This window comes from Drosophila mojavensis, unplaced genomic scaffold, assembly GCF_018153725.1.
Source record: "Drosophila mojavensis isolate 15081-1352.22 unplaced genomic scaffold, ASM1815372v1 contig_74, whole genome shotgun sequence".
Lineage (NCBI taxonomy): Eukaryota > Metazoa > Arthropoda > Insecta > Diptera > Drosophilidae > Drosophila > Drosophila mojavensis.
Window position 1 is genome coordinate 11,144,193 of NW_025318899.1, and position 22,927 is coordinate 11,167,119.

Below are 22,927 nucleotides of genomic sequence, written 5' to 3' on the forward strand. Positions count from 1 at the left end.
TAGCAGTGACTGCGCGCTGTTAATAACATTGTAGATACTGTTAAGGCTGTCGGCCCAGTCTGCAGCTGGCAGTGTTGGGTTTTAATTGATCGCGGTTGGGTTCTTATGCGAAACTCGCTATCAAAGTGCTAAATTGATTGTTTAAAACCGCAAATATTAACTATTAAAGTGTAAATAAGAACATCATGTTTCGCGGCTTAGTTGCATATAACCGCCTGGGCAACAAGAACCTAACGTTCAAGGTAAGCGAGATATAGATACATAATAGATAATGTAATAACATATGTAGATACTTTGTATGGTCCATATGCTATGGAATGCAAAAACAATATTAAGGCAGGTGTTTTTCAACCACATGTTGTTCTGCTGAAAAGGAAAACACAGAGCGCAACAGGTCGAACTAATAAAAATGTTGGAGTTCAGATTCATAGATAAGCCCCGTTAGGGACAGCCTGGCCAGCTGCCTTGCTGCTTGACGATGTTGATAAGCGATATTTTGATTGCTGTCGCCCCACACGAACTGTTTCCCCCACCCCACACGCATCGCTAATTTATTAAAATTACCTTGTTACGTAAGTTTCGCACAAATAACAACATTGAACATGAAAACAATCTCCACAATTAAATCCGTGCCAAACAAGTATGCAAATGACGTGCTAGAACTGAATGTAATTTAAGCACCTGATCACACCTGCTTTCCATTTTCAGCTCGTTGCCTGCTACTCGACTGCGGGCAAGCGCCAGGGCAAAATCTACGAATCGGCCAGCGATGCGGTGGCCGACGTTAAGGATGGCTCCAAAATTCTCTTTGGTGGCTTCGGCATTTGCGGCATACCCGAAAAGATGATTGAGGCACTCAAGCAGAAGGGCGTCAAGAACATTACTGGAGTGTCCAATAATGGAGGTAAATAGATTATAACAGTATGACAGCTTTTAGCATGAAGTTACTGAAACTGGTTCGCAGGCTAGCTTAACAGTGGTGGCTTGTATATTGAAACACTGCCGGCTGTAGCCAATACTTTACAGTGGTGGCATATAAAGTTATGAAGTGGCTATTAAAACTAGTTCGCCGGTTTATTAACCTACTGCCAGAGTTACCAGCCATTGCAAAAAGCTGATTACACTTTCAAGTTCTTGTAAATCTTTTTATTAACGTTATCTATCTTATCTTCAGGAGTTGACGATTGCGGCTTGGGCGTGCTTATTAAACAGAAACAGTTGTCCAAGGTTATTGGATCATACGTGGGCGAGAATACCGAGCTAGTGCGTCAATACCTGGCCGGCGAGCTAGCCGTGGAACTGACGCCACAGGGCACATTGGCGGAGAAGATTCGGGCTGGCGGTGCGGGTATACCCGCCTTCTTCACACCCACCGGTTATGCCACGCTGGTGCAGCAGGGCGGCGCACCCATCAAATATGACAAAAATGGCAAAGTGATTGAGTCGAGCGCAGCTAAGCCCGTGAAAACGTTCAATGGCCGCAACTATGTCATGGAGGAGTCCATTTTCGCTGACTTTGCCTTTGTCAAGGCTCAAAAGGCGGATCCCCTGGGCAATTTGATATTCAACAAGTCTGCGCGTAATTTCAATGCGCCCATGTGCCGTGCTGCCAAGATTACGGTCGCGGAAGTGGAGGAGATTGTGCCTGTGGGCGCCCTCTCACCAGACGAGATCCATGTGCCCGGCATCTATGTGAAGCGCATCTTCAAGGGCACCAACTACAACAAGCGCGTGGAGCGTCTGCGCATCACAGAGCCGAAAGGACAAGGCCAGCCCGCGGCAGAGGTCAGTCCGGCACAAGCCTTGCGTGAACGCATTGCTCGGCGAGTGGCTCTAGAGTTCCGCGATGGCATGTACGCCAATCTGGGCATTGGCATTCCCGTGCTCTCCTCCAACTATATACCACAGGGCATGAATGTGATGCTGCAGTCGGAGAATGGCATCTTGGGATTGGGGCCATTCCCCACTAAAGACCAGGTCGATCCAGATTTGATTAATGCGGGCAAGGAGAGCGTTACCGTAGTGCCAGGTGCTGCCTACTTCGGCTCCGACGACAGCTTTGCCATGATTCGTGGTGGCCACGTAGATTTGACTATTCTGGGCGCCATGGAGGTGTCGGCAACAGGTGACTTGGCTAACTGGATGATACCCGTAAGAGAGAGAGAGAAGGATGAAAATTAATCTATTCAGCGCACTAATGTAATTTATTTATTGCAGGGCAAGCTCGTAAAGGGCATGGGCGGCGCCATGGATCTGGTGGCGGCACCTGGCACCAGGGTCATCATCACTATGGAGCACAATGCCCGCGATGGCTCGCCTAAGATTCTTGAGAGCTGCTCGCTGCCGTTGACCGGCAAGGGCGTCGTCGATTTGATCATCTCGGAGAAGGCTGTGTTCCAGGTGGAAAAGGGCGTGGGTCTGACCCTATTGGAGTTCGGCGAGGGCTACACCGTGGACGATATTGCGGCCTGCACTGGCGCCAAGTTCAGCGTCTCGCCCAACGTTAAGCCCATGGGACAGATATCCGTTTAGAACGCGATTGCGATTAGAAAGAAGGCTATTTAGAAATACTGTTCAGGTACTCAGGTGATATATTTGTGCATTTATTGTTGTTAAACGTGAAACAATAATCGTTTGTTTTTATTACCATTAAAGTGTAAAATGGTTTTACAATTGTTGAAGCTATAAGTGCGTTTGCAACTCAGCCCATGGCCTTGGCCATGTTCTTCAATGCGGTGCGATGCGCCACACGCATCTGTTCGTTGAGTATGTCGAAGGTGCGATTGTACTTGCTGCCCGACTCGTTGCGACAGATCGCACAGAACTGTGAGGAGAGCACGTGAAGCGGACTGCGAAAATATAGAGTCTTCTGCATGGTCAGGGAGTTCTTGTAGTGCGACATAATGTGCAGCCCAATCTCCAGTAGAGAGAGCAGACCCCACAGAAGCATGTTCCAGGAGAAGAGTGTGGGTATCAGGAAGAGCAGGAAGGAGTTCCGTTCATAGCCCAAAATGATGTTCTACAGATAAAAGCAGCTGTTAGCTGATGATCTTAGGATCGTGTCAAATTCCATGTTCGACTTACGCTGTTCACGCCATCCATTTTGATGTAATCCTCCCGCTCGTAGCCGGGCTTCGTTTTCTTTTCATTGGAGGTGCTCTTTATGGCTTTGCTGCCAATCACATGCTTTGCTGTAATATCCCAGTGTTCGTGGTGTTTGTTGGCCAATACGTTGTCCACCTCGTCGCAGATGGTGCCGCGCAAATAACGCTTGGGCACATGGAAGTTGCCGTGCTTGCGATAGCGCACTTTCATCTGATCGTTAACCGGCTCACCTGTCTCCTCATCATATTTCGGCTGCTTGATGCGCGCTGAGTCGGTGTAAAAATACTCGAATTCACCCGTTTCACTGTTCTATAAACGAGAAAACATAGAAATGAGTTGAAGAGTTATAGAATATAGACTAATAATTATATTTAGTGCAAAATTGTTCCCAGGTCTACAGAGGTGACTACTTAAAAGGCTTTATACTGAAATTCCCTTCGTATCTGAAATTGTTTGCCGTTTCTCTTTATGACACCGATAGAGCAGCTGGCAAATCAAAAGTATTTCGTTATTTTATTCCTTTGTTATTGTACCAAAAATAACCGAGACTAGCTTTTCTGATAACGGCACCCCCAAGGTACCGATTGTGTCCCATGATTCATTTCAAATAGACCTAGGTATTCTGCGTAATATTTCCAATGTGTACGAAATAATTTTCATCACAAACATCTTACCACCGTCATGTTTAGCTAAGCACTAACCATACAAATTGTTGTCCAGAGCGACATAGGCTAGCCCGACAACTATAATAATAATAATAATAATAATAATGTTTATAGTGACTTATCGCTATCAGCGAGACCTGAGATACGGCACCTGGTAGCTTATGAAATGTTTGAGGCTTATCATTAAGTATGCAACTTATAGAATGCCTATGTCGGAGCAGTTGAGGTGGATACCTAGATCTCTAAGGTCTACTTGTTCGATTGAGCTACGCCCCTTAATTGACAACTTGAGAATCTATTCTGTGGATCGCACATGCTACCAGATATCGCGTGCGACATTATTTCGAGTTGAAAGGGTCAGCAAAAAAAAAGTGGAAAATAGGAAATGGAAACAGTATTGCATACTGGAGATCACGACTCGGCCCTAATGGCAGAGACTATTATTATAATTATTTCAGTCTATGCAATTAAATTGTTTATACGTCAGCCTCTAAAAGCAGTCGTACATGTTAGCTAACATGTTCTGTAGTTTTATTATTAGTTATTGATTTTAGATCAACAGCACACTCAAGTTACAAGGAGATCTCGCTGAAATATATGAAATGAATGTTATTGATATAATTTGACGATAAACTATCTGGCCATAGCAAGAAACTAATATTCAAAGTCAATCACTCCGATTAGCAGGGCAATGCCTACGTCACAGTAAACGCTCAATATAGTGTCCAGCCAGGCAAAGCGAACGAATGGTAATTAACATGTCTCGCATTCGCTTGAATAAATAATTGCTAGTAATATTTATTTATAGGTCGCATAGAATTGTTCTAAGGTCTGCTTGCACAAAAAGAGTGACTGTAGCATTAAACAACAGTTTTATTTGTGACTAAGGGATATTAGAAGTGTGGGGAAGTTCCCAAAAGTATATTTTAGTACAGCTACACTATTTCGACAATACGATTCGGTAAGGGCTATGCTTAAGCTTTTATATGCTACCGGAAGCTTATATCGTCCTATAGCAACTAAACAACTCTAAGCTAATTTGGGTGCTATATGTAGAACTAAATCTTCATACAATCCGGGCTTTATCCGCCATGCATATACACTAAATCTCCCGTGACAGAGCCGCTTTATAAAACTATTTTGCATAAATGCAGACGCCTCTGGCATTAACTAGGCTTTATTGATAGTTATCTAGAATACATACACACATATCTATGTATATAGTATAGTGGGCTCGGCGATATCGCGCCGCTGTTTCATAACAACAAAATTATGAAGGCTTTATACTAAGGATGACGGGCACATTGCACACATTGAGAGATCTTTCACTCGATCGATGATGGCAGCGAGTAAAAGTCTAAGAAACAAGTTTAAAGTAGACAGCGTCATTTTTAGTCTAAATTTTGGCAACAAGTTTTAGACATGGGCGGAGGAACAAAGAAAGGGGACATGTTTCTCTGTTTTGGGGTTTACCTTTATGGAGTAGACCATAGTTGTTTAGCTTTTATCTATTGTGGTCGTTGTTGTTGGTGTTGGTTTATTATTGCTTGATATTTATGTTCCTCTTGTTTCGCACTGCGCTTTGTTTTAATCTATTTGTTTATTAATATATAGCAATAAAACAAATAAACAACTACACTTATACAAACACATACACATTTATATGTATGTAAATTTAGTTCCTATATATAAAATATAAGATAACTTATTTGCTTAACAAATTTGTCGCGGCACTTTTTACTGCACAATAAAAAGTGGGAAAATTTTGCTATAAAAACCGGTTGAAATTGATAAATTGAATAAAATTGCACTTGAAACACATTTAATTAGTTATGGTGTGTTATTATTGAATTATATATGAAAATATTTTAGCATTTTCTCTGCTGCTGCCGGATAGCTTTTTTTTGCTTGAAGAGAGACGAGCGAAATCCACGTCTGTTATGAACAGCTTTTGAACGAGGAATAAAAACAAAAAATATTAGGTGAGCAGTAAAAGTATATGTGGAAGTAAGCAGACGAAGAGTCAGCAGAAGAGAGACAATCAAAGAGAGCAAGCTTTCCTCAGGCAAGTAGATCGCTTTAAAGTACTTAATTTAGTTGGTTGAGTGAATTAGCAGATAGCTTTTTGTTGAGAGACTGGGTGCTGTCTAGACTAATAGCAAACGTATATAAGGTTAATGTCTCGACTGCAGTGCGCAGTGCCTTCGTACAGAATTTGAATTTTTGGTTGTGTGTCTTGACTAACTTCTAAAGTATAAGCAACTCACACATGCTCTAAAAAGTACCTTGCCTTCTTTTATTCGCTAATATATAAACTCTGAGGTCACCTAAATTTAAATAGCTAGTAAATGATCTAAAAAGTGCAAAGCAGTTTTCATTTTTGGTTGGTGTCTTTACTAAATGCACAATCTCTGTTCGCCTAAAGCTCTGATCGCAAATAATATGTATAGCCGAAACTCAGAATCAATATGCCATTAGTCTTCGAATTCTGGATATACGAGTCAGGCAAGTATGAGTTGGTGTAGCAAACTTCATTGTATACATATGTACATATAGTATAGAAATGATATATGGTATTGCATTTTTTTTGATTTCTTTTCATTTTAATTGTTTTGATGAATTAATACGATTTTGTACTTTAGTAGGTGTTTCACTTGTTTCGGGGCTCTCGAGCTGAATCGGCGCGCATTCACCGTTTAGTAGCTGCGCGTTGGGCATATCGTTTGGTTGTGCGTCCCACAGAACTAGAAGAGAATAGACGTAAATCCTAGTCGTATCTTTTTATCTTAATAGCCTTCCGTGTGTGATAAACGATTTATGTTTTAGCCGAGTAGCTTCCACAAACAGTAATGCAGTGAGTAAATTAGACAATCTACCTTTCCGAAGCTATAGTCATGAGCCCTTAGCTGACGGATGAGCTAACAAAGCGACAATCAACATGGCCAATAGCAATTTGTTGTTTATTTGCCTTTGCCTACCATAAATTATAAAATTTGGTCGAAAAAAGTTTAGCTTAATTTTAATGTCACGAATTTGTTTGTTTATTTATTTATTTTTTGGTTATATTATCTTTTGAGCTGAATTAGAGGTATTTTTATATTTTCATGTTTTTGCATCATTAAAAGACAATAATGATAACTGCTTTATACACAATTACCACATTTATTGGGCCACTAAAAAATTTACAATTGTTTTTGTGCTTGGGTCCGAATTAATCAACTAATAAACACTCACGGAGTCATTGCCAAATGGCAATAAGAAATCGACATTATAAAAATCACTAATTTGATTTGAACTTCTCCTAGAAACGATAGCAAAAATGATTCGGTTGCGATGCCAACGTCCAAGGCAAACATTGACGACTACGATCCCCACATGCATCGTAAAGTTAAGAATCCAACCAAGTGAGTAAACAAGCAGAGAAAGAGAGAGAGCGCTAGAGAGAGAGAGAGAGAGAACACTCGCTTCAACATCTATAATTAATATTAATTATTAAATTTCTTCAGCAACTGGCAGACCTTTGCGCACTTCCTGAAAGCCTCCATCGGCACAGGAGTCCTGGCCATGCCCAGCGCCTTTGCGCATGCGGGCTATGTGAACGGATTTGTTCTGACAGCGATTATCGGCCTGCTGGCTCTCTACTGTCTGCACATATTGGTGAGTCTCGCCCATTGTTTGTCGTGTGTCAGCTAACTTATCTTCCGTTTGCAGATCAACAGCATGTATGTACTCTGCAAGCGTCAGCGTGTGCCCTACATCAGTTTCTCCGAGTCCATGCGACTCGGCCTGCAGGAGGGTCCGCCCATGCTGCGATGTCTGGCGCCAATTGCTTCGTGAGTTTACATCTTTAGATTATTATCGTTATGTGTATCGATATATCATTATTATAACTATGTTTCTAATCCTTTACAATCCATTTACTTATACATTTATTCATATTTACTGATGTTGAATTATCAATCATCATTAAAGATTCTATTCTAATAAATAAATACCAATCTTTCAATCAGTTCACCTATCAATCTTGTAATCCACCAATCTATCAAACTATCAGTTCCAGCATTATTCCTTCTTGCCACACTTATATCATCTATCCATTGTTATCATTTATCCATGATATATATTTATCTTTATTATATCTATCGATCAATGTAGCTGCTGTTCATCTTTCTTTCTATATAATCTGTCTATAGTCTATCCATGCAAAATTCATTTTCATTATATATTTTATCTGAATTTTCCCATCAATTTCTCTATTTGCCGGTCTTCCAGCCCTTTTGTGGATGGGTTCTTGGCCTTCTACCACTTTGGCATCTGCTGTGTCTATGTGGTCTTCATAGCGGAGAGCATCAAGCAGCTGGTGGATGAGTATCTCGTTGTCCTGGACGTGCGTCTGCACATGTGCTTCCTCATCATTCCGCTCATGCTGATCTTCAGCATACGCAACTTGAAGGTGCTGGCGCCCTTCTCCAGTGCTGCCAACTTGCTGCTCTTTGTGGGTCCGTGAAACCTTTCCCACTCTCTAGCTAACCCTCGCTGATGGGCTTTCTCTGCTCTTTGCAGGCTTTGGCATCATCTTATATTATGTATTTGAGAACTTGCCGCCGCTCAGTGAACGCGAGGCCTTTGTGAGCTACACCAAGTTGCCCACGTTCTTTGGCACGGTGCTCTTCGCTCTGGAGGCGGTGGGCGTGGTAAGTTGATATAGGTATATGTATATGTGTGTGTGTATAATAGAGCGTTGTTTCTTTCAAAGATCCTGGCTATAGAGGAGAACATGGCCACGCCGCGCTCCTATGTGCAGCCCTGCGGCATCATGAACTGGGGCATGGCCATCGTCTTGAGTCTCTACATATTTCTGGGCTTCTTCGGCTATTGGAAATACGGCGACGATGCCTTGGGCAGCATCACGCTCAATATACCCCAGACAGAAGTGTATGTATGGGTATACATATATGGTGTACTATAATCTATCTCTCAATATATCTCCCTCTCCCTCTCTCTCTCTCTTTTCGTTTTGCAGTCTCGCTCAGGTGGTCAAGATTTTCTTCGCCATCACCACATACATATCGTATGCACTGCAGGGCTATGTCACGGCGCACATCGTGTGGAATCAGTTCCTGAGCAAGCGGATAGCGAATGTCAAAAAGCACACGCTGTATGAGCTGTGTTTTCGGGCGTTCATCGTGCTGCTCACCTGTAAGTGAATCAGCAGCAGGTGATGGGAGCCGAGAGAGTCTGATTTATTTATGCATTTGGGTTGGGTTGCTCTTTCAGTTGGCTGCGCTGTTGCCATTCCGGACCTGTCGCTCTTCCTCTCGCTCGTCGGCTCCTTCTGCCTGTCCGTGCTGGGGCTCATCTTTCCGGCTCTGCTCCAGATCTGCGTGCAATACGAGACGGGCTATGGACCGTGTGGCATTCGACTCGTTGCCAATCTGCTGCTGCTCCTCTTCGGCATCTTTGGCGGTGTGGTGGGCACCTATGTGAGCATTGTGGACATTATCAACTCGATGTCGGGCAAAGTGGCTTAACTCTGACCATTAAATACTTTTACCAATACACGAATACACATAATTGAGTCGCTGCGAGCGATGTTTGTACAATGCGGCGTATGCGTAATCTAGCGTAGCCTCTGCGTGTGGCTTATGCAAATCATGTTGCGGCCTCTGTATGTCATCTGGGTGCCTGCTGGCTGCCGGCTGCCGGCTGACCTCTGCCCTCTGCTCTGTGCATGCTGTTTGGTTTGCTAATTATTGCCGCCTGCGCACACATTGGCTAATAGTGGGCGAGTGGCCGAGTAGGCGAGTGGCCGAGTGGGCGGCGGGTCCAGTCTGGTCAATTTCAGCGAGGCTTAGGGGCTGCAGCTGCACAGGGAGCGGCTCAGAAGTTGGCAGTCGAATTCTTTGTAACTTTAATTAAAAACCTTAGAGTGTGGCACGTGGCAGGGGCAGCGGCAGGAATGTAAGTATCCGCCTCCACGCCTCAGGTAGCCAGACAGTCCACAGCGTGCGGCAAATGCAACGAACTGTAATTAAATGCAACCGCAATTAACACAAAAGCACCCGCAGGTCAGAATGGCAGACACATTGCATTCCCTTGCAACACGCTCAACCGAATCCCGGCCAGAGTAGCCCAGCAGCAGCTCACAGAGTATCTTTCTCTCTCTCTCTCGCCCTCTCTCTCTCTGTATGCTCTCTTGTGCAGCCCTTTTCATTTTATTTACAATGTTTTGCGTTCCTGTCGACATGCTCCTCATGCCTTCAACACAGACAACGCTGTCTTCTGCAGACCACAGCGCCGCAATGTCCGCCGGCCATAAGAAAACCCGAGCAGAGCGTGGGTAGTGCGATGCCTAATGCCAGCTATTAGGCTATTTACTTGACAACTAATTGAGCTGCCCTCGCGTGTGTGTTGAATTGCCGTTTTCTTTGTCCGTTTAATTACTCTTTTGACGGAAATAACACAAGATTCGTTTTTTAAAACTGGCAACAAAATAGAAATTGCAGTCAGTTCGCCAACTGGGAACACCAACAACACCAGCAGCAGCACCACCCAATGCGTCCCTGAGAGCTGTGTGAAATGCAACACTTTTCATTCGAATACCCTATAACTAGAGCTATCCTGATTGAGGGGAGGATTAAATTGGGAATAATTGCTTTCAGCTGAAATCTTTGAATTAGTTCAAGTCTAAAGGTCAATATTTGAAGAATTTAACTATGTAATAGAAATTTGTTAAAGACTTGATAAAGCTTGAAAGCTCAAGTTAACATTAGAGGTCCATCTACTTATAAAGCTTGTCAAAGACTTGCGAAAGCTTTTAAAGTTTCAGCTCAAGATAAAGGTGGAAGCTCTATAGACGCGTTAAAATGCTTTTAAAGCTCAAGCTTAAGATCAGATAATAAATACCGATTTATTTAAATTGCCTTAACATTTTAGTAATTCACTCTCTTTAAAAGATTTTTCGACAAGCTTAACAAAATTCTTGTTTCGTTGAGATTATATCTGTCAAAAACTCAAAAGTCCCTTATTAAAATCTATTTTTAGTTAAATATTAACTCATTTCAGTGAAAATAATATAAAACAGATGTTGCCAATAGCAATAATAGATAGAGTTGACAACAAATTTGAGAGGGTTGGTTTTTATTTAAAGTATTAGTGAAAATCTCCTCATTGCCTTGCAAAATGTTCCACTTGGCAGTTAATTCACTTCTGCCCACGCTTGAATCGGCTATCAAAGGGAAAACGAGCTGTGTGAAGGGCTCTTCAGGCAGCATCTTGGCATTTTATTTCAGTTTAGTTATCTTTGCTATGTTAAGTATGATTTACTAAAATTTACATCACTTGGGTTATTTTTCATCTTTGGGCTCTGCTATAGGGTATTCGCAGCTCATCTCATTGAAAAGGAAATTTCTATAGATTCTTTTTCATTTGGCGCTTAAATTTGCGCAGAATTTAAATAGCGATGCGAATCAAAGACTTGACCATAGTTTGATTGGCTTATTTCAGCTGGCTTGGCTAACAGCAGCAGCAGGAGCAGCAGCAGCAGCAGGAGCAGGAGCAGTAGCAGGAGAAGCAGCAGCAGCATCAGCTTTTTCTATAGCTTCATTCACTTTGAGTTCTGGCTGGCAAATTAAATGACAAGTTTACTTGTTTGTCCGTTGAGTTTTCTGTTGTTGTTGTTTTTGCTGTTGTTGTTGTTTTTGCTGTTGCTGTTGTAGTTGCCCCTATTGCCATTACGTTGGCATTCGAGTCATTTGCCGTTTGAGCATTTTAATTATATTTGTGCAGGGCAGCGCAAAGTTGGACGGACGCTCGCTCGACGCGGGCTTTTTAGTGTTTCCGGCCAGTTGGCTCCGGCTAGTTGAAATTGAATTACGCACAATGCTAGGTAAACACATGGTCCATGGATGGGCTTAGCTCTTGGCCCAAACAGAGATCCATCCTGGCGATGCAAAATATGCGTAAAAGTTAATTAGAAAATGGTCTGAATGCCACCGCATAAATCTCATTTTGTTACCCCATTCAGATTGTTTGTTGGCCAATATAAGCATTCGTTCATTAGACTTTAGCTCTCGGCAAAAATTATAAATCATGAGTTTGTTTGATCAAGCTGTTGTTGCGCACACAAGCTCACTTAAAGCGAGTATCTATTGAATGTATATAGAGGAAATTTATAATATATATAGCTGCACATTCTAAACATTGGCCATATTTCATTTCAGAGAGCGAATTGTTGCTTCTGGCAAAACAATGTCGAATATTGCTTGCATTTTGTATAAATTTGCTTTCAGTCTTTGTTTGCTGCGCAGACTTCAAAAATGTTCGTTGCACACTTTTTGGGCTGCGGCTGCGACCTAATTTATGCATATTGAAATCATTTATAAACTAAGCGAGCAGCATTGATTTCAGCTTTTGCATAAGCCATAAATTGCTGGTTTAGCTTGGGTTTTTAGCCATTTAATACCTGAAATTGGTTTAGCTTCGTGCGGGAAAAAAACATATTTTCGTGTTGCATTTCAATATGGCTAGAATGTGGCCTAAATGTATTAGTTTTGCTGCTATTTTAATATAATTAATAATTGAAATGGTTGCATTAATTTGCTTCAAACTATTCAACTAATTTTATAATTAAACATTTTTAATGAAATTTAAACTGAACATGGCAATTAACTTTACAATTAAGAAATTAAAATAGATGCACTTTTTCAATTATATTTAAAGTATTTAAGTAGGTGAGGTCGAATTGAGAATACTCTAAGCTGTGACTACTTTATTTTGGTTATAATTTGTACACATGCTGAAATGATGAAGACAATTTTCTAAGTTCAGCTTAAACAGAATCTATGTATGTATGTATGTACATGTAAAACAAAATTGAGTTCTGCATAAAGTGAGAGAAGAGCTTGAAATAACAAAAAAGCTTGCTAATAACTGTCAAACGGTTGAGTCTTTGCGCTCATTCGCTCTCGCTCTGAGCAGTAGACTTCGGTGCTTTTCGTTTTTGATTTCTGTTGAGCGCCTGGAGTGCTTTTCGTGTGTGTGAGAGAGAGAGAGAGAGAGGGAGAGAGACACGATTGACGTTCACATTCAGCTCAATGCAAATTGCCTTCACATTCGCACTCAATGGCTCGCACGCAGCTCACGTACGCAACTGAAGCGAACTCACACACGCATACATACCAATGCACACACACACAAAAGACTTTTTGCCTGAGTTAACTCAGCCGAGCGTTCTAGTTGATCACGAACGAGCTCATTGAAGAAGCGATGCAATCGGTTGGTCTCTCAGTTTTTTCTTAAAGTGTGAGTGAGAGACACTGATTTGCAGACATCGAGAAAGGGTTTACAGATATTTGTGAGCTATAGTTGAAGGCAAGGAATAATCTCGAAGCTCTTTTACATTCCACTGGGCTGCAGCTACACTAATGCAGACTGTTACATACATTCTAACAAAATCAATATGCCCAGACATCAACTTTTACTTGCCTAAGCAAATTTAAATAGAATTTATTGTTAAATATTTTTTGTTGTAAAAGGGTTTAATTATTAAAGCCTAATTAAGCTAATGAAGCTTTGTAAATTGCAGTAACTTGTAATTATTTGCAGTTGATTTAATTTAGACAGAATTTAATTAATTCCAAAGAAAGAGATATCGCCTCATTCTGAACAATTGTTAGGCAATTTAAATGAATTGTGATAATTGTGAAAGTGCTTTAAACATTTATCAAATTTCTTAGACAAGCAACAAATATGTATTATTTATAACTCTAATTCTTGTTTCAAATGAAGTTAATGATAGAACCTGGTTGCGTAACTCTCTTCCCGCAATTGCTCTTTACAAATCCGCTGTCAATTGGCCTGGAAATACAAATTCCATTCCACGTTTATGCTAAACAGCTTACGCCGTACGAAAGACTCAATTCATTTGGGGCTTATTTGAGTGAAACTAAGCCTCGAGCTTATCTCATTCATAGCTTCGTTCTAATTGCGCCTAAATTCAACCTTTCGCACTCATTTCGGGCTGATTTTGCACTGTTGCCTGTTCATTTGGCACGGCGAGTGCTTAATATTCCTTATACAACTCATTTTTATTCATTTAAAATATTTTTTTGTTTTCGTTGTTGTCGTTGTTGTTGTTGCTGTTGTTTTTGGTTGGCTTTACTCTCTTTGGTGTTTAGTCAGTTGGCAATTTGTTTGGCTGCGTGTAACAACTGAACCAATCTCTGCAAGTATGTGTGAGTAGCTGAGCGTGTGTGTGTGTGTGTGTGTGCCGCAATGAAATGATTTATTTTACGCAACGCTAAGCACACACTACGTGTGTGTGTGCTTTGCAATGGGGGAAACAGCAACAATGCCAACAAGCGTCGCATTGTTTTGCGGCTTTTGGTTGATTCGCTGAAGCTTACTGTATTTATTTTTCGGTACATGCCACCTCTAGTGCCATCATCACCTGCGAGTGACAAAGAGAGCGACAGAGAGAGCGAGAGCGAGAGGAACGTGGCGAGCAATGCGAACGTTTGCTATGAATAAATAACGAACATACCGGCAATGCCAGTCTAACCAGCTACTTCAGAGCACTGATGAAGGACTCCAAACACGAGCAGATGATTTTCAGGTGGGCTGGGCTGGGCTGGCCAGCATGTGATTTATGCTGAGGCAACAAGGCAACTAAAATAGGCGCGGTCTGCCACACATTGATTGTCGCTAATGCGACCAAAAAGGCTCTGCTTCGCTCTGCTCTGCTCTGCTTCGCTCTGCTCAATTGTGGACGTCACTTTAACTCTGCCAGCCCGATAACACACATGAGAGAGTGCTTATGCGTGTGTGTGTGATAAAAGGGTCGACCCTCCATTGGCATATGGAGCGCCAGATGCTGGCTGGTGGCCGCTGCAGGTGCGTTAAACATTTATGAGAGCCAAAACGCAGATTTTTTTATTGAGGCAGTTGTTTTGGCTGTACCGCAGAAATTGTTGTAAAGCCCATGCATAATTCATAATGTTAAAGTGTACCCGTTGTGTATACGTAATAATCATACGCCACATCGCACATCAGCCGGCGACTCCGTCGACTGCTTTGTATGCCCCGTGCTCGCTGGGATATGGAATGAATTGGCGCCGAGGGAGGCTTATTAGTTGCATACTAGATTCAGGCTGAATTGAGAGGCGAAATGTGAGAGGTGAGCTGTGAGCTGTGAGTGGGAGACAGAGGGAAATATTTGTTTAAATTCAGGAATTCATTGAATTGGATTTGCCATTTGCCAATTCATTTTAAATTTGTTAGCAAAGTCTCTTAACTTATTTAAGGCAATAAAGGAAAGAATATTTGCCATTACAATTCGCTTTTGGCATGCCAACAAATTATTGTGGGCCCATTGCATGTCTGTTGCCACAAATATGCGCACGTTCTAGCCAAAAGCTTCAATCGTTTCGCTCTGGTATTTGCAGCCTAATTGCGGCTAAAGCGTTTAGCCAAAAATGGTTTTTTGGATAATTGCCAAAGAGATGTCAATATGTTGAATTTATGAAGGCAAACTCATGCATGTATGTATGTGTGTCTGTGTGTGTGTGTGTGTGTGTGTGTGTGTGTGTAGTTGTGGTAATAATATTATAGCTAGAACTAGGCTAGTGAAATGCTTGAAATGTTCAAACGACAAGCAATGAAAGTTAACGTCATCATCAAGTGGATCATCATGGTGAACATCATCATCGAGCGGCGACATTGACGAGCTGCGATGGGTAACTGTCATGTCATGGATAGCTGCCTGGCTGGCTGGCTGGCTGCCTGGCTGGCTGGAGCACTTTTCATGTCAACGCTTGCTCCGGCTCTGCACCAGCTCTGACATCAACTCCCAGCCAGTGTCTGGCTGACTCTGGCTCTGACTCTGCACTGGTGTCAAGCACTTTGCCTAAACCCATAATTTATGCCGCATGTTTGCCATAACTCAATGGCTGCGCGCTGTGGCTGGCTACGAATTTCATGAGAAGGATTTCAGTCGTTGCTTTAGCTCTCCAATCCCACACTGAGCTGGAGATGCGTGTGTGTGTGTGTGTGCGTGGGTGTGAGTAGATGTGTGCTTGATATAAAGCAATCGATAAATACTCGCTCTACTCTGCATTGTCGCGCGTGTGCTGCGTCGTTTGCGTTTTTGTCGCCGATTGAGCGAACAATTGTTAGACGGCGGCCCAAGATGAATGGCCTGCAATTGTGCGCATTGCTTGCCATTTGTTTGGCATTGCCAGCTAGATTCACACCATCGGCCTCTGCTCTGATAAGCATTTGACAATCCTATCAGCCAACTCCTCGGCAATCAGTCCCGTGTGGGTGGTTGACTCGTGGCTGTCTGACTCTGTCTCGCCTCGCCTCGACTCGACTCAGTCTCGCCCCGCCTTGCCCCGACTCGGTGCTCGTGCACTCGCACGGCCTCAGCTGCACATCGACATTATCGCCGCACATTAATAATTATGGTTATGGGATTTGAGTGCATGTTAATGGCTGTTCAGTGCATAGTTCATATCGATTTTCATATGATATTTTACATGTGGCCTTCTGATTGCATTACCATAACATGCTTTCGCATATGCCAATTCGGTATGCTTTTTGTTTGCTTCTGCGGACCGTAATTAGCCATTGACAAACACACACACGCACACACACACATACGCACATATTTCGGATACGGCTGAAGCTGTGGGTTTCTGGCAAACATATTATTGCAATTTGCGGCTGCAGCTTTTGGCAGCGATAAAAAGATGACTCTTATATAAGAGCACCACAAAATAATTATAAATAATCTAAACTCATTAGTTTATGAAAATCGCATAGAGAGGCGCGTTAATAGTATGTGTTAATTACATAAATATGACAGAGAAATGAAATAAATTATTAGAAAAGTATTTTAGAAATGGAAAAGAGGATGAGAGAGGGAGAGAGAGAGAGAGAGAGATAGAGATAGAGAGAGATAGAAAGAGAAACAGGCATGCTGAGAGATAAATTATGAATGTATGACAGATAAATTCTGAAGAAGAGAATGAAGGATTGACTAAGAGTCTACAATAAGTTGAAGGAAAGTGAGAGAGAGTGTGTGAGAGAGAGAGAGAGAGAGAAAATGATAAAATGAATTACACCAATTAAAACGATATTTGAAAGGTCATTTAAACAATGCTCATTCAAGTTGATGACGATTCACATATCCAATAAATAATAAGCGGGCCGCACGCTTTTTGTAGGCCACTTATAATTTGTTGTTTAATTATTTAGTGGCATTAAAACGGTGTTACTAAAATTTCGTTACGAATAAGCAATGCACACGAACACCAAGTGAGAGAGAGAGAGAGAGAGGGAGAGAGGGATTGAGAGGGGCTATGTGTGCGTGTTCCAATTTGTAACTGTAATTATAATGGTTATGTGCCAGAATGCCAAATGATATGCCAAATGTAATCAGGCACACACATGAAGAGTGAGAGGGAGAGAGAGAGAGACATACACATATGGCGTGGAGATATATAATGTTTTTACTATTTGTTTAGCACCTCATGCTAATTGAATAATGCGCAATTGTTTTTACATTTTGTGGCCGGCGCATTGCATATAAATATTTGCGTAATTTCAATTTAATTTTGGCTGCTGTTCAAAATGGCGGCAAATCGAATACCGAAATGTTAAATGCCTTTTAATGAGCCAAACAGCCACCCAACCACCCAACCACCCAACCACCCACAGGCAGTCAGCCGATCGGGCACCCGTTGGGTGCCTAATGAACTGTGCTAAAATATGCGTAAGTCCAGGCCTGATAAACTCTCGCAGTTTATTGCAGGTCATCTGGGTTGGGGCATGGGGCATGCGGCATGCGGCATGTGCATTAGGATATGGTCTATATAGAGTATGGCATTGTAACTCTTTACAAATAAGCAGCATTTCCGTGCCAGGCTGGTGTTTGGCATAAAGCCAAAGATAAATGGCAGCTACCGAAATGCCAGCTCAAAATATAACTAACCAAATGGAAGGTCAGCTGAGAGAGAGAGAGAGAGAGAGAGAGAGAGAGAGAGAGAGAGAGAGAGAGAGAGAGAGAGAGAGCGAGAGCTAGAGCAAGTCAAGCCAGACAATGGGAGACAGTGAATTTGTTGGGCATACAGAAGAAAAGTGTAACAAATCTTGTGCCAGTTATTTCAGTTATAGTTGTTGCTTTGTCGGTAAATTTATGGACGCGCATGTCGCTGCACACACAAAAAGTTAAACAGCGCGCAACGGAAATGCGACAACAAGGGGCAGCAAACAGAGAGTGTGTGTGTGTGGGAGGGAGAGAGGGAGAGAGAGAGAGACACCCGGCGAGTTAGCTGAACAACAACAGGATAGAATGGGCACCGGACAGGCCAGAGCAGAGCAGGACAACAGGAAACACAGGCTTTGCATTGCAATTTTTGGACGCCACTGTGACAAACTGTGAAATCAGAGCATCAAATTCCACACGTCTCGCTGAAGCCCAGGCTAGGCTGGGCCCACCCGCTACACACACATACACCCAAACACACATATGTATATGCATACGGCATCATTATCATGAATCACTAACTAAATATAGTAAATAGGAATACACATTTGAAACAGGCAACTAACTAAGTGTGGCGCTGCAGTGGGCCGAGCGAAGTCGACTTTTAAATGCGCTTCAAATGGTAAGTGAACATTGGGAGAGATATGAGAGAGAGAGAGAGAGGGAGGGAGAGTGAGAGGGAGAGAGTGTGTGTGAGAGATAGAAGAGGAGAGGAGGAGATTTAGGCGATCAATTGATCTAAAGAAACAACAACAAATTTTAGAATTGATTTATAAGTGAAAAGTCGCAGATCAGCTTAATATATATGTATATATATATTATATGTATATATGTATGATATGTATGTATGTATGTATGTATGTATGTATGTATGTATGTATGTATACTGATCAGATTGTAAAGGGGCTAAGGGTGCCCTTGAGGTGCTTTCAATATGATCTTCAGTAGATGTAAATGAGGCAAAGGACTTTTTAGTACTTGGCAATTATATTTAACTGATCTTCAGCTGAGCTAAAGTAGCTAAAGAAACACAATTGCTCCAGAAGTAAACAATATCTAGATTTAGACTATAAATTGTACACGATATGACATGCATAAACAAATGCATATACCAAATCGCATATAGTCCTGTCATAAACTTGGCTGAAACTGCAATTGTTGGCTGTCAGCTGGCAAGTCTGGCATGCCTCATTATGCTATCTGGGCCTAAGTATGTCAACTAGTTTTATCTGGCCTCCAGCAGAGGCAGAGCACAGCGTTGCTTTCATCGCTAACAACATTAACTAGCAGTGCCTACGGCTCGTATGTGTACGGCCAGCGCAATTTGATGAGTGTACGAATGTGTGTGTGTGGGCTTTTCTTTTTTTCTTTTTTTTTTGTAGGGCTGAAGCCAACTTCCGTCGCTTGTTGACATATTTCCACTTCATTGGAATGAACGAAGCAGCCAGGCAAATGAAGATACAGCCACGACAGCCGCGGGCGACGGCCGGAGCCGCGATTCATTCAGGTGTGCGAGGCAAAAAAAGCAAAGCGGGAAAACGAGAGAGAAGTCAAACCGAACTGGAACTGAAAATAATGCAAAGTCGGAAGCTGGCGTATAGCGCCGGCCTGGAGGCAGCTAACGACAAATATTTGACACATGGCAGGAGGCGGTGCTGAAATGCGCCAGACATGTGCCCCCAGAGAGTAGCAGAGGGAGACAAAGACAGAGAGAGAGAGAGAGAGAGGCGCAGATCCAAGGCTTCGTGCGTGGCTCCAGTGCTGCAAGTGGCAGACATTTTCTTATCCTTTTGCACATTTTAATTTGTGTCAAATTGTTGCTAAAATGCAAAACGCATTGTTTGCCAACCGGGTGGCAGTTGAGCCAAGCCCCGTTCGCATTGTTGTCCCTGTTCGTGTATGGCTAGCAGTTGTTGTTGCTATTATTGCTGCTGTTGTTCGCCTTGTTAACACAGTTTCATGCTTTTGTTTTGTGGGCTGTGCCCATCTGGTTGTTGTTGTTGTTGTTATTTTTTTTATTGTGCCATAAGAAAAACATTGCCAGACGTCGCGAGAAGCGAGGAGCGAGAAGCGAGGCAGAGCAGCTGGCGCTCTAGAGGTTGGGCCTCATCTGCTCTCTGCTCTGTTCCCGCTCCACAGACGACAGCTCGCTGGATGGCAAAAGCACAACAATAAAATGTTGTTACAAATTCATTACCGAAGGCGTTAAATTTGACACAGTTTTGCATGCGAAGTGCAATGCGAGAGGCAGAGAAAAAAGGGTGAAAAGAGGGCAGAGGCAGAGAGAGAGAGAGAGAGAGAGAGAGAGAGAGAGTGTGTGCTAAAGCGAAAGCAAAGGAAACAGAGCAAAACGTGCAAAAATGTTCAACAGTCACAATTCTTGCTCTACATAGTATGTGTGTGTATTTAGTGTCTGTGAGTGTGTGTGTGTGGACCGGCATAGGCGTGAGCAGATTGTCTTCTGGTAGGCAGTTACAGGAGTTGAATAAATGAATGGATGCATTGTGGCTTGACTCTGTATGGCTTTACTATGTGAATATGTTTGTCAAATATCAAATTGAAGCTTAAAGACAGATCTCTCTTAGATCAATTAAAACGGGGCTCTCTTTAAAATACAGCATACAAATGTTTGGTTAAGCTTTTAAGCTAATATAATATTGGTTATAATTGAAAGTCTCTGTACTTTGCCATTGCATTTTTGATATGTTTTATGGACAATCGTCAACCAACATTACCTTAGTTACCATCTCTATATATTTGTAAGACCTATTGGGGTCAACTGAGAGTTTAGACTTCTATATATATCATTTTACTCGCTGTGTTATATATCCTATGAATATCTTTCTCATCTTATATATAATCTATCTATCAATTATTCTATATGTGTAAGTCACATCATTTTTCAGTCAATCTGCCTATTCTGTTCTCATCTGAATCTGAGTCATTCCAATCTATTGAAACTTCCTACCTACCCCTCATCTGCTGTCCAGCTAGCTCTGTCCACTCTCAAGAACTTTTCGCATTACCCACTTGGCTGAGAGCATCTGAAAATGTCGTTGCATAACATTAGGCGCAGCGTTTGGCTGCCTTTGGCCATTTCCGCTTATTTTTTGCTTTTTTCTGCTGTGCCCTGTTTTTCTTTTCTATTTCATTTCTTTCTTTTTTTCTGTATTCTCGGGCTGCGATGCGCCTCGTTTACGTAATCCATATAATTTTTGTTGCCTATTTTTTATTGCCATTTGCATTATTCACATATTTTTATCGAAGATAAAAAATAAAGACTGTGTGTGTGTGGGTGTGTGTGTGTGAGGGGGCATGGCTGGTATTTCTCGCGTAAACAAAAAGGATTATTATCTCTTGACATTTTGCTAACGCGATTTGCTGCCACTTTGCATCTAAATCGAAATTACAAGCACACGCATGCACGCACACACACGCACACACACGCACACACCCGCACTCACACACGCACACAGGCACACTCGAATGCACACACCTACACGCAGAAGAGGTCTGTGGAGTCATAAAACATGAAGGAGACATTGACTTCCGCTCCAGTCCACACTTCGCTGCCTTTATAATCGGCGACTTCTTGTTGCTGTTGCTGCCGTTGTTGTTGTTGTTGTTGTTGTTGCTGTAGCTGCCGTTGCTGTGGCATTCACCTTAGGGTTTAATTTGTAGCAACTTCCGTTTGGAGTTTTGGCAATATGCAAAATTACTTAAATTGCGATTTCCGACCATTTCCGTTGATTTCTGCCTGACAAGGCGCGCCCTGCCGCCTAATTGGATGTGCCACCTTAACGACCTGCCTAACAGGAGGCTGCTCCTGCTGCTGCTCCTGCTGCTCCTACTCCTCCTGCTGCTGCTGTTGTTACGCCTACTTAAACTTGTTCGGCTAAAAGTCAACATGTCCCTGGTCATTGTTTCGATTCGCAATTGCAAATATTCAAAGTCACTTCCTGTTTGCTCAGCTGTGAAAATTACTTCTGGGCAAAAGTCAAAAACTTGCAAATTTCAGCAAGAACAAGAATAAGCTGCGTGCTTGCGTCTCTGGCTTTGTGTGCGTGCGTGTGTATGTGTGTGTGTGTGTGTGAATTCTATTTCACATTTAACCTTTGGCAGCCATTATATGTTCGCCATGGCAGTCCGCTGCAATGGACAATATCGATTGACCCCGATTCTCTTTTCGATTGCAATTCGTTTCAGTTTCATGCACTTACAATCGAAGCCAGCAGGAGCAGGAGTAGGAGTGGGAGGAGGAGGAGCACTAGCTATTGCCACGCCTGCTCTGAGCCCAGGGTAAGCATAACTTATTTCCGAGCTAACGCATTTGACTTTGAATTTCATTTAGCGCTGAGGTTATCACAAGTGTGTGTGTGTGTGTGTGTGCATGTGTGTGTGCCCGTTGTTTGCCATGCGGCTGCTGACGATGCTTAAATGCGGCTCATTTATCAATTGCTACTTAGCATTGTCCGTTTCAACTATCCACCAGTTGCTGTTGCTGCTGCTGCTGCTGCTGTTGCTGCCATCAGTTAACTGAACTAAAAACGAAAGTGGGCGAAGGTGTGGGCGTGCCAGGGCTGTGGCTGTGGCTGTGGCTATGGCCACCCATTCGGAATAAGGTCAACTGCGCTTCTGTTTCTTGCTCTGCCGTTTCCGATTTCCGCTGCCTGCACTTCAAAAATTGACTTTTACAAGAAAACAATTGCAGCGCTGATAAGTGGTCGAGAGCAACGGACAGGGCACGTCCACGCTGCCACGTTCACAGCCGCCTTCAACTGTAGCTTCGTCCCTCCATCTCAGTCCCCATCTCTGTCTTCGCATCTCCATCACTCCATGTCCGCCTCCACGTTCACTTTCGCATCCACTTTATGGAGCATCGAGCTACGAGCTACGAGCCACGAGCCACCAGCTCCAGCGCTAATCCCTGCATCGGCATTGCACTTGTCGCAGCTGTGAAATAAAAGCAAAACATTGAGGCAAGTGTCTCGATGCATAACTCATAACGAACTTTGAATACACTTTTGTCAAAGTATGCTTCAATTGAAATATTTGCTGAAAATTGTTTATAATATGTAAATGTTATGTATATCTGGTTAAACATATAAAT

At 42.5% G+C, this 22,927-nt stretch overlaps 3 protein-coding genes across 4 annotated transcripts; 2 read left to right on the plus strand and 1 right to left on the minus strand.

The window, feature by feature from the left end:
* The first annotated feature begins 54 nt into the window (after positions 1-54).
* On the plus strand, positions 55-2,685 carry LOC6582105 (succinyl-CoA:3-ketoacid-coenzyme A transferase, mitochondrial). Its single transcript, XM_002007778.4, has 4 exons — positions 55-242; positions 709-904; positions 1,175-2,151; positions 2,218-2,685. The coding sequence occupies exons 1-4, from the start codon at positions 186-188 to the stop codon at positions 2,530-2,532; spliced, it is 1,545 nt and encodes a 514-aa protein (XP_002007814.1). The 5' UTR covers positions 55-185; the 3' UTR covers positions 2,533-2,685.
* LOC6582106 lies at positions 2,569-5,728 on the minus strand. Of its 2 annotated transcripts, none has more exons than XM_015162286.3 (3): positions 5,244-5,728; positions 3,085-3,414; positions 2,569-3,019 (listed from the first exon to the last, which is right to left on the minus strand). In XM_015162286.3, the coding sequence occupies exons 1-3, from the start codon at positions 5,259-5,261 to the stop codon at positions 2,702-2,704; spliced, it is 666 nt and encodes a 221-aa protein (XP_015017772.1). In that variant the 5' UTR covers positions 5,262-5,728; the 3' UTR covers positions 2,569-2,701. The 2 variants fall into 2 exon arrangements, with proteins under 2 accessions (XP_015017772.1, XP_002007815.1); XM_002007779.4 differs by lacking the exon at positions 5,244-5,728 and adding an exon at positions 3,780-3,803.
* A 693-nt stretch (positions 5,729-6,421) lies between these two features.
* On the plus strand, positions 6,422-9,373 carry LOC6582107 (proton-coupled amino acid transporter-like protein CG1139). The gene is made up of 9 exons (XM_002007780.4): positions 6,422-6,624; positions 7,076-7,174; positions 7,277-7,427; positions 7,482-7,603; positions 8,043-8,269; positions 8,334-8,464; positions 8,527-8,705; positions 8,794-8,969; positions 9,048-9,373. The coding sequence occupies exons 1-9, from the start codon at positions 6,620-6,622 to the stop codon at positions 9,299-9,301; spliced, it is 1,344 nt and encodes a 447-aa protein (XP_002007816.2). The 5' UTR covers positions 6,422-6,619; the 3' UTR covers positions 9,302-9,373.
* The last annotated feature ends 13,554 nt before the right edge of the window (positions 9,374-22,927 follow it).

Excerpts from the sequence above, each read along its gene's own strand:
- LOC6582105 (XM_002007778.4), top strand. The coding sequence starts at position 186 with ATGTTTCGCGGCTTAGTTGCATATAACCGCCTGGGCAACAAGAACCTA. Across the intron at positions 243-708 it reads ACAAGAACCTAACGTTCAAG|CTCGTTGCCTGCTACTCGAC; the intron begins GTAAGCGAGATA and ends TTCCATTTTCAG. Across the intron at positions 2,152-2,217 it reads TGGCTAACTGGATGATACCC|GGCAAGCTCGTAAAGGGCAT; the intron begins GTAAGAGAGAGA and ends TATTTATTGCAG.
- LOC6582106 (XM_015162286.3), bottom strand. Across the intron at positions 3,020-3,084 it reads AAATGGATGGCGTGAACAGC|AACATCATTTTGGGCTATGA; the intron begins GTAAGTCGAACA and ends TTTTATCTGTAG.
- LOC6582107 (XM_002007780.4), top strand. Across the intron at positions 8,270-8,333 it reads CAACTTGCTGCTCTTTGTGG|GCTTTGGCATCATCTTATAT; the intron begins GTCCGTGAAACC and ends TGCTCTTTGCAG. Across the intron at positions 8,465-8,526 it reads CTCTGGAGGCGGTGGGCGTG|ATCCTGGCTATAGAGGAGAA; the intron begins GTAAGTTGATAT and ends TTTCTTTCAAAG.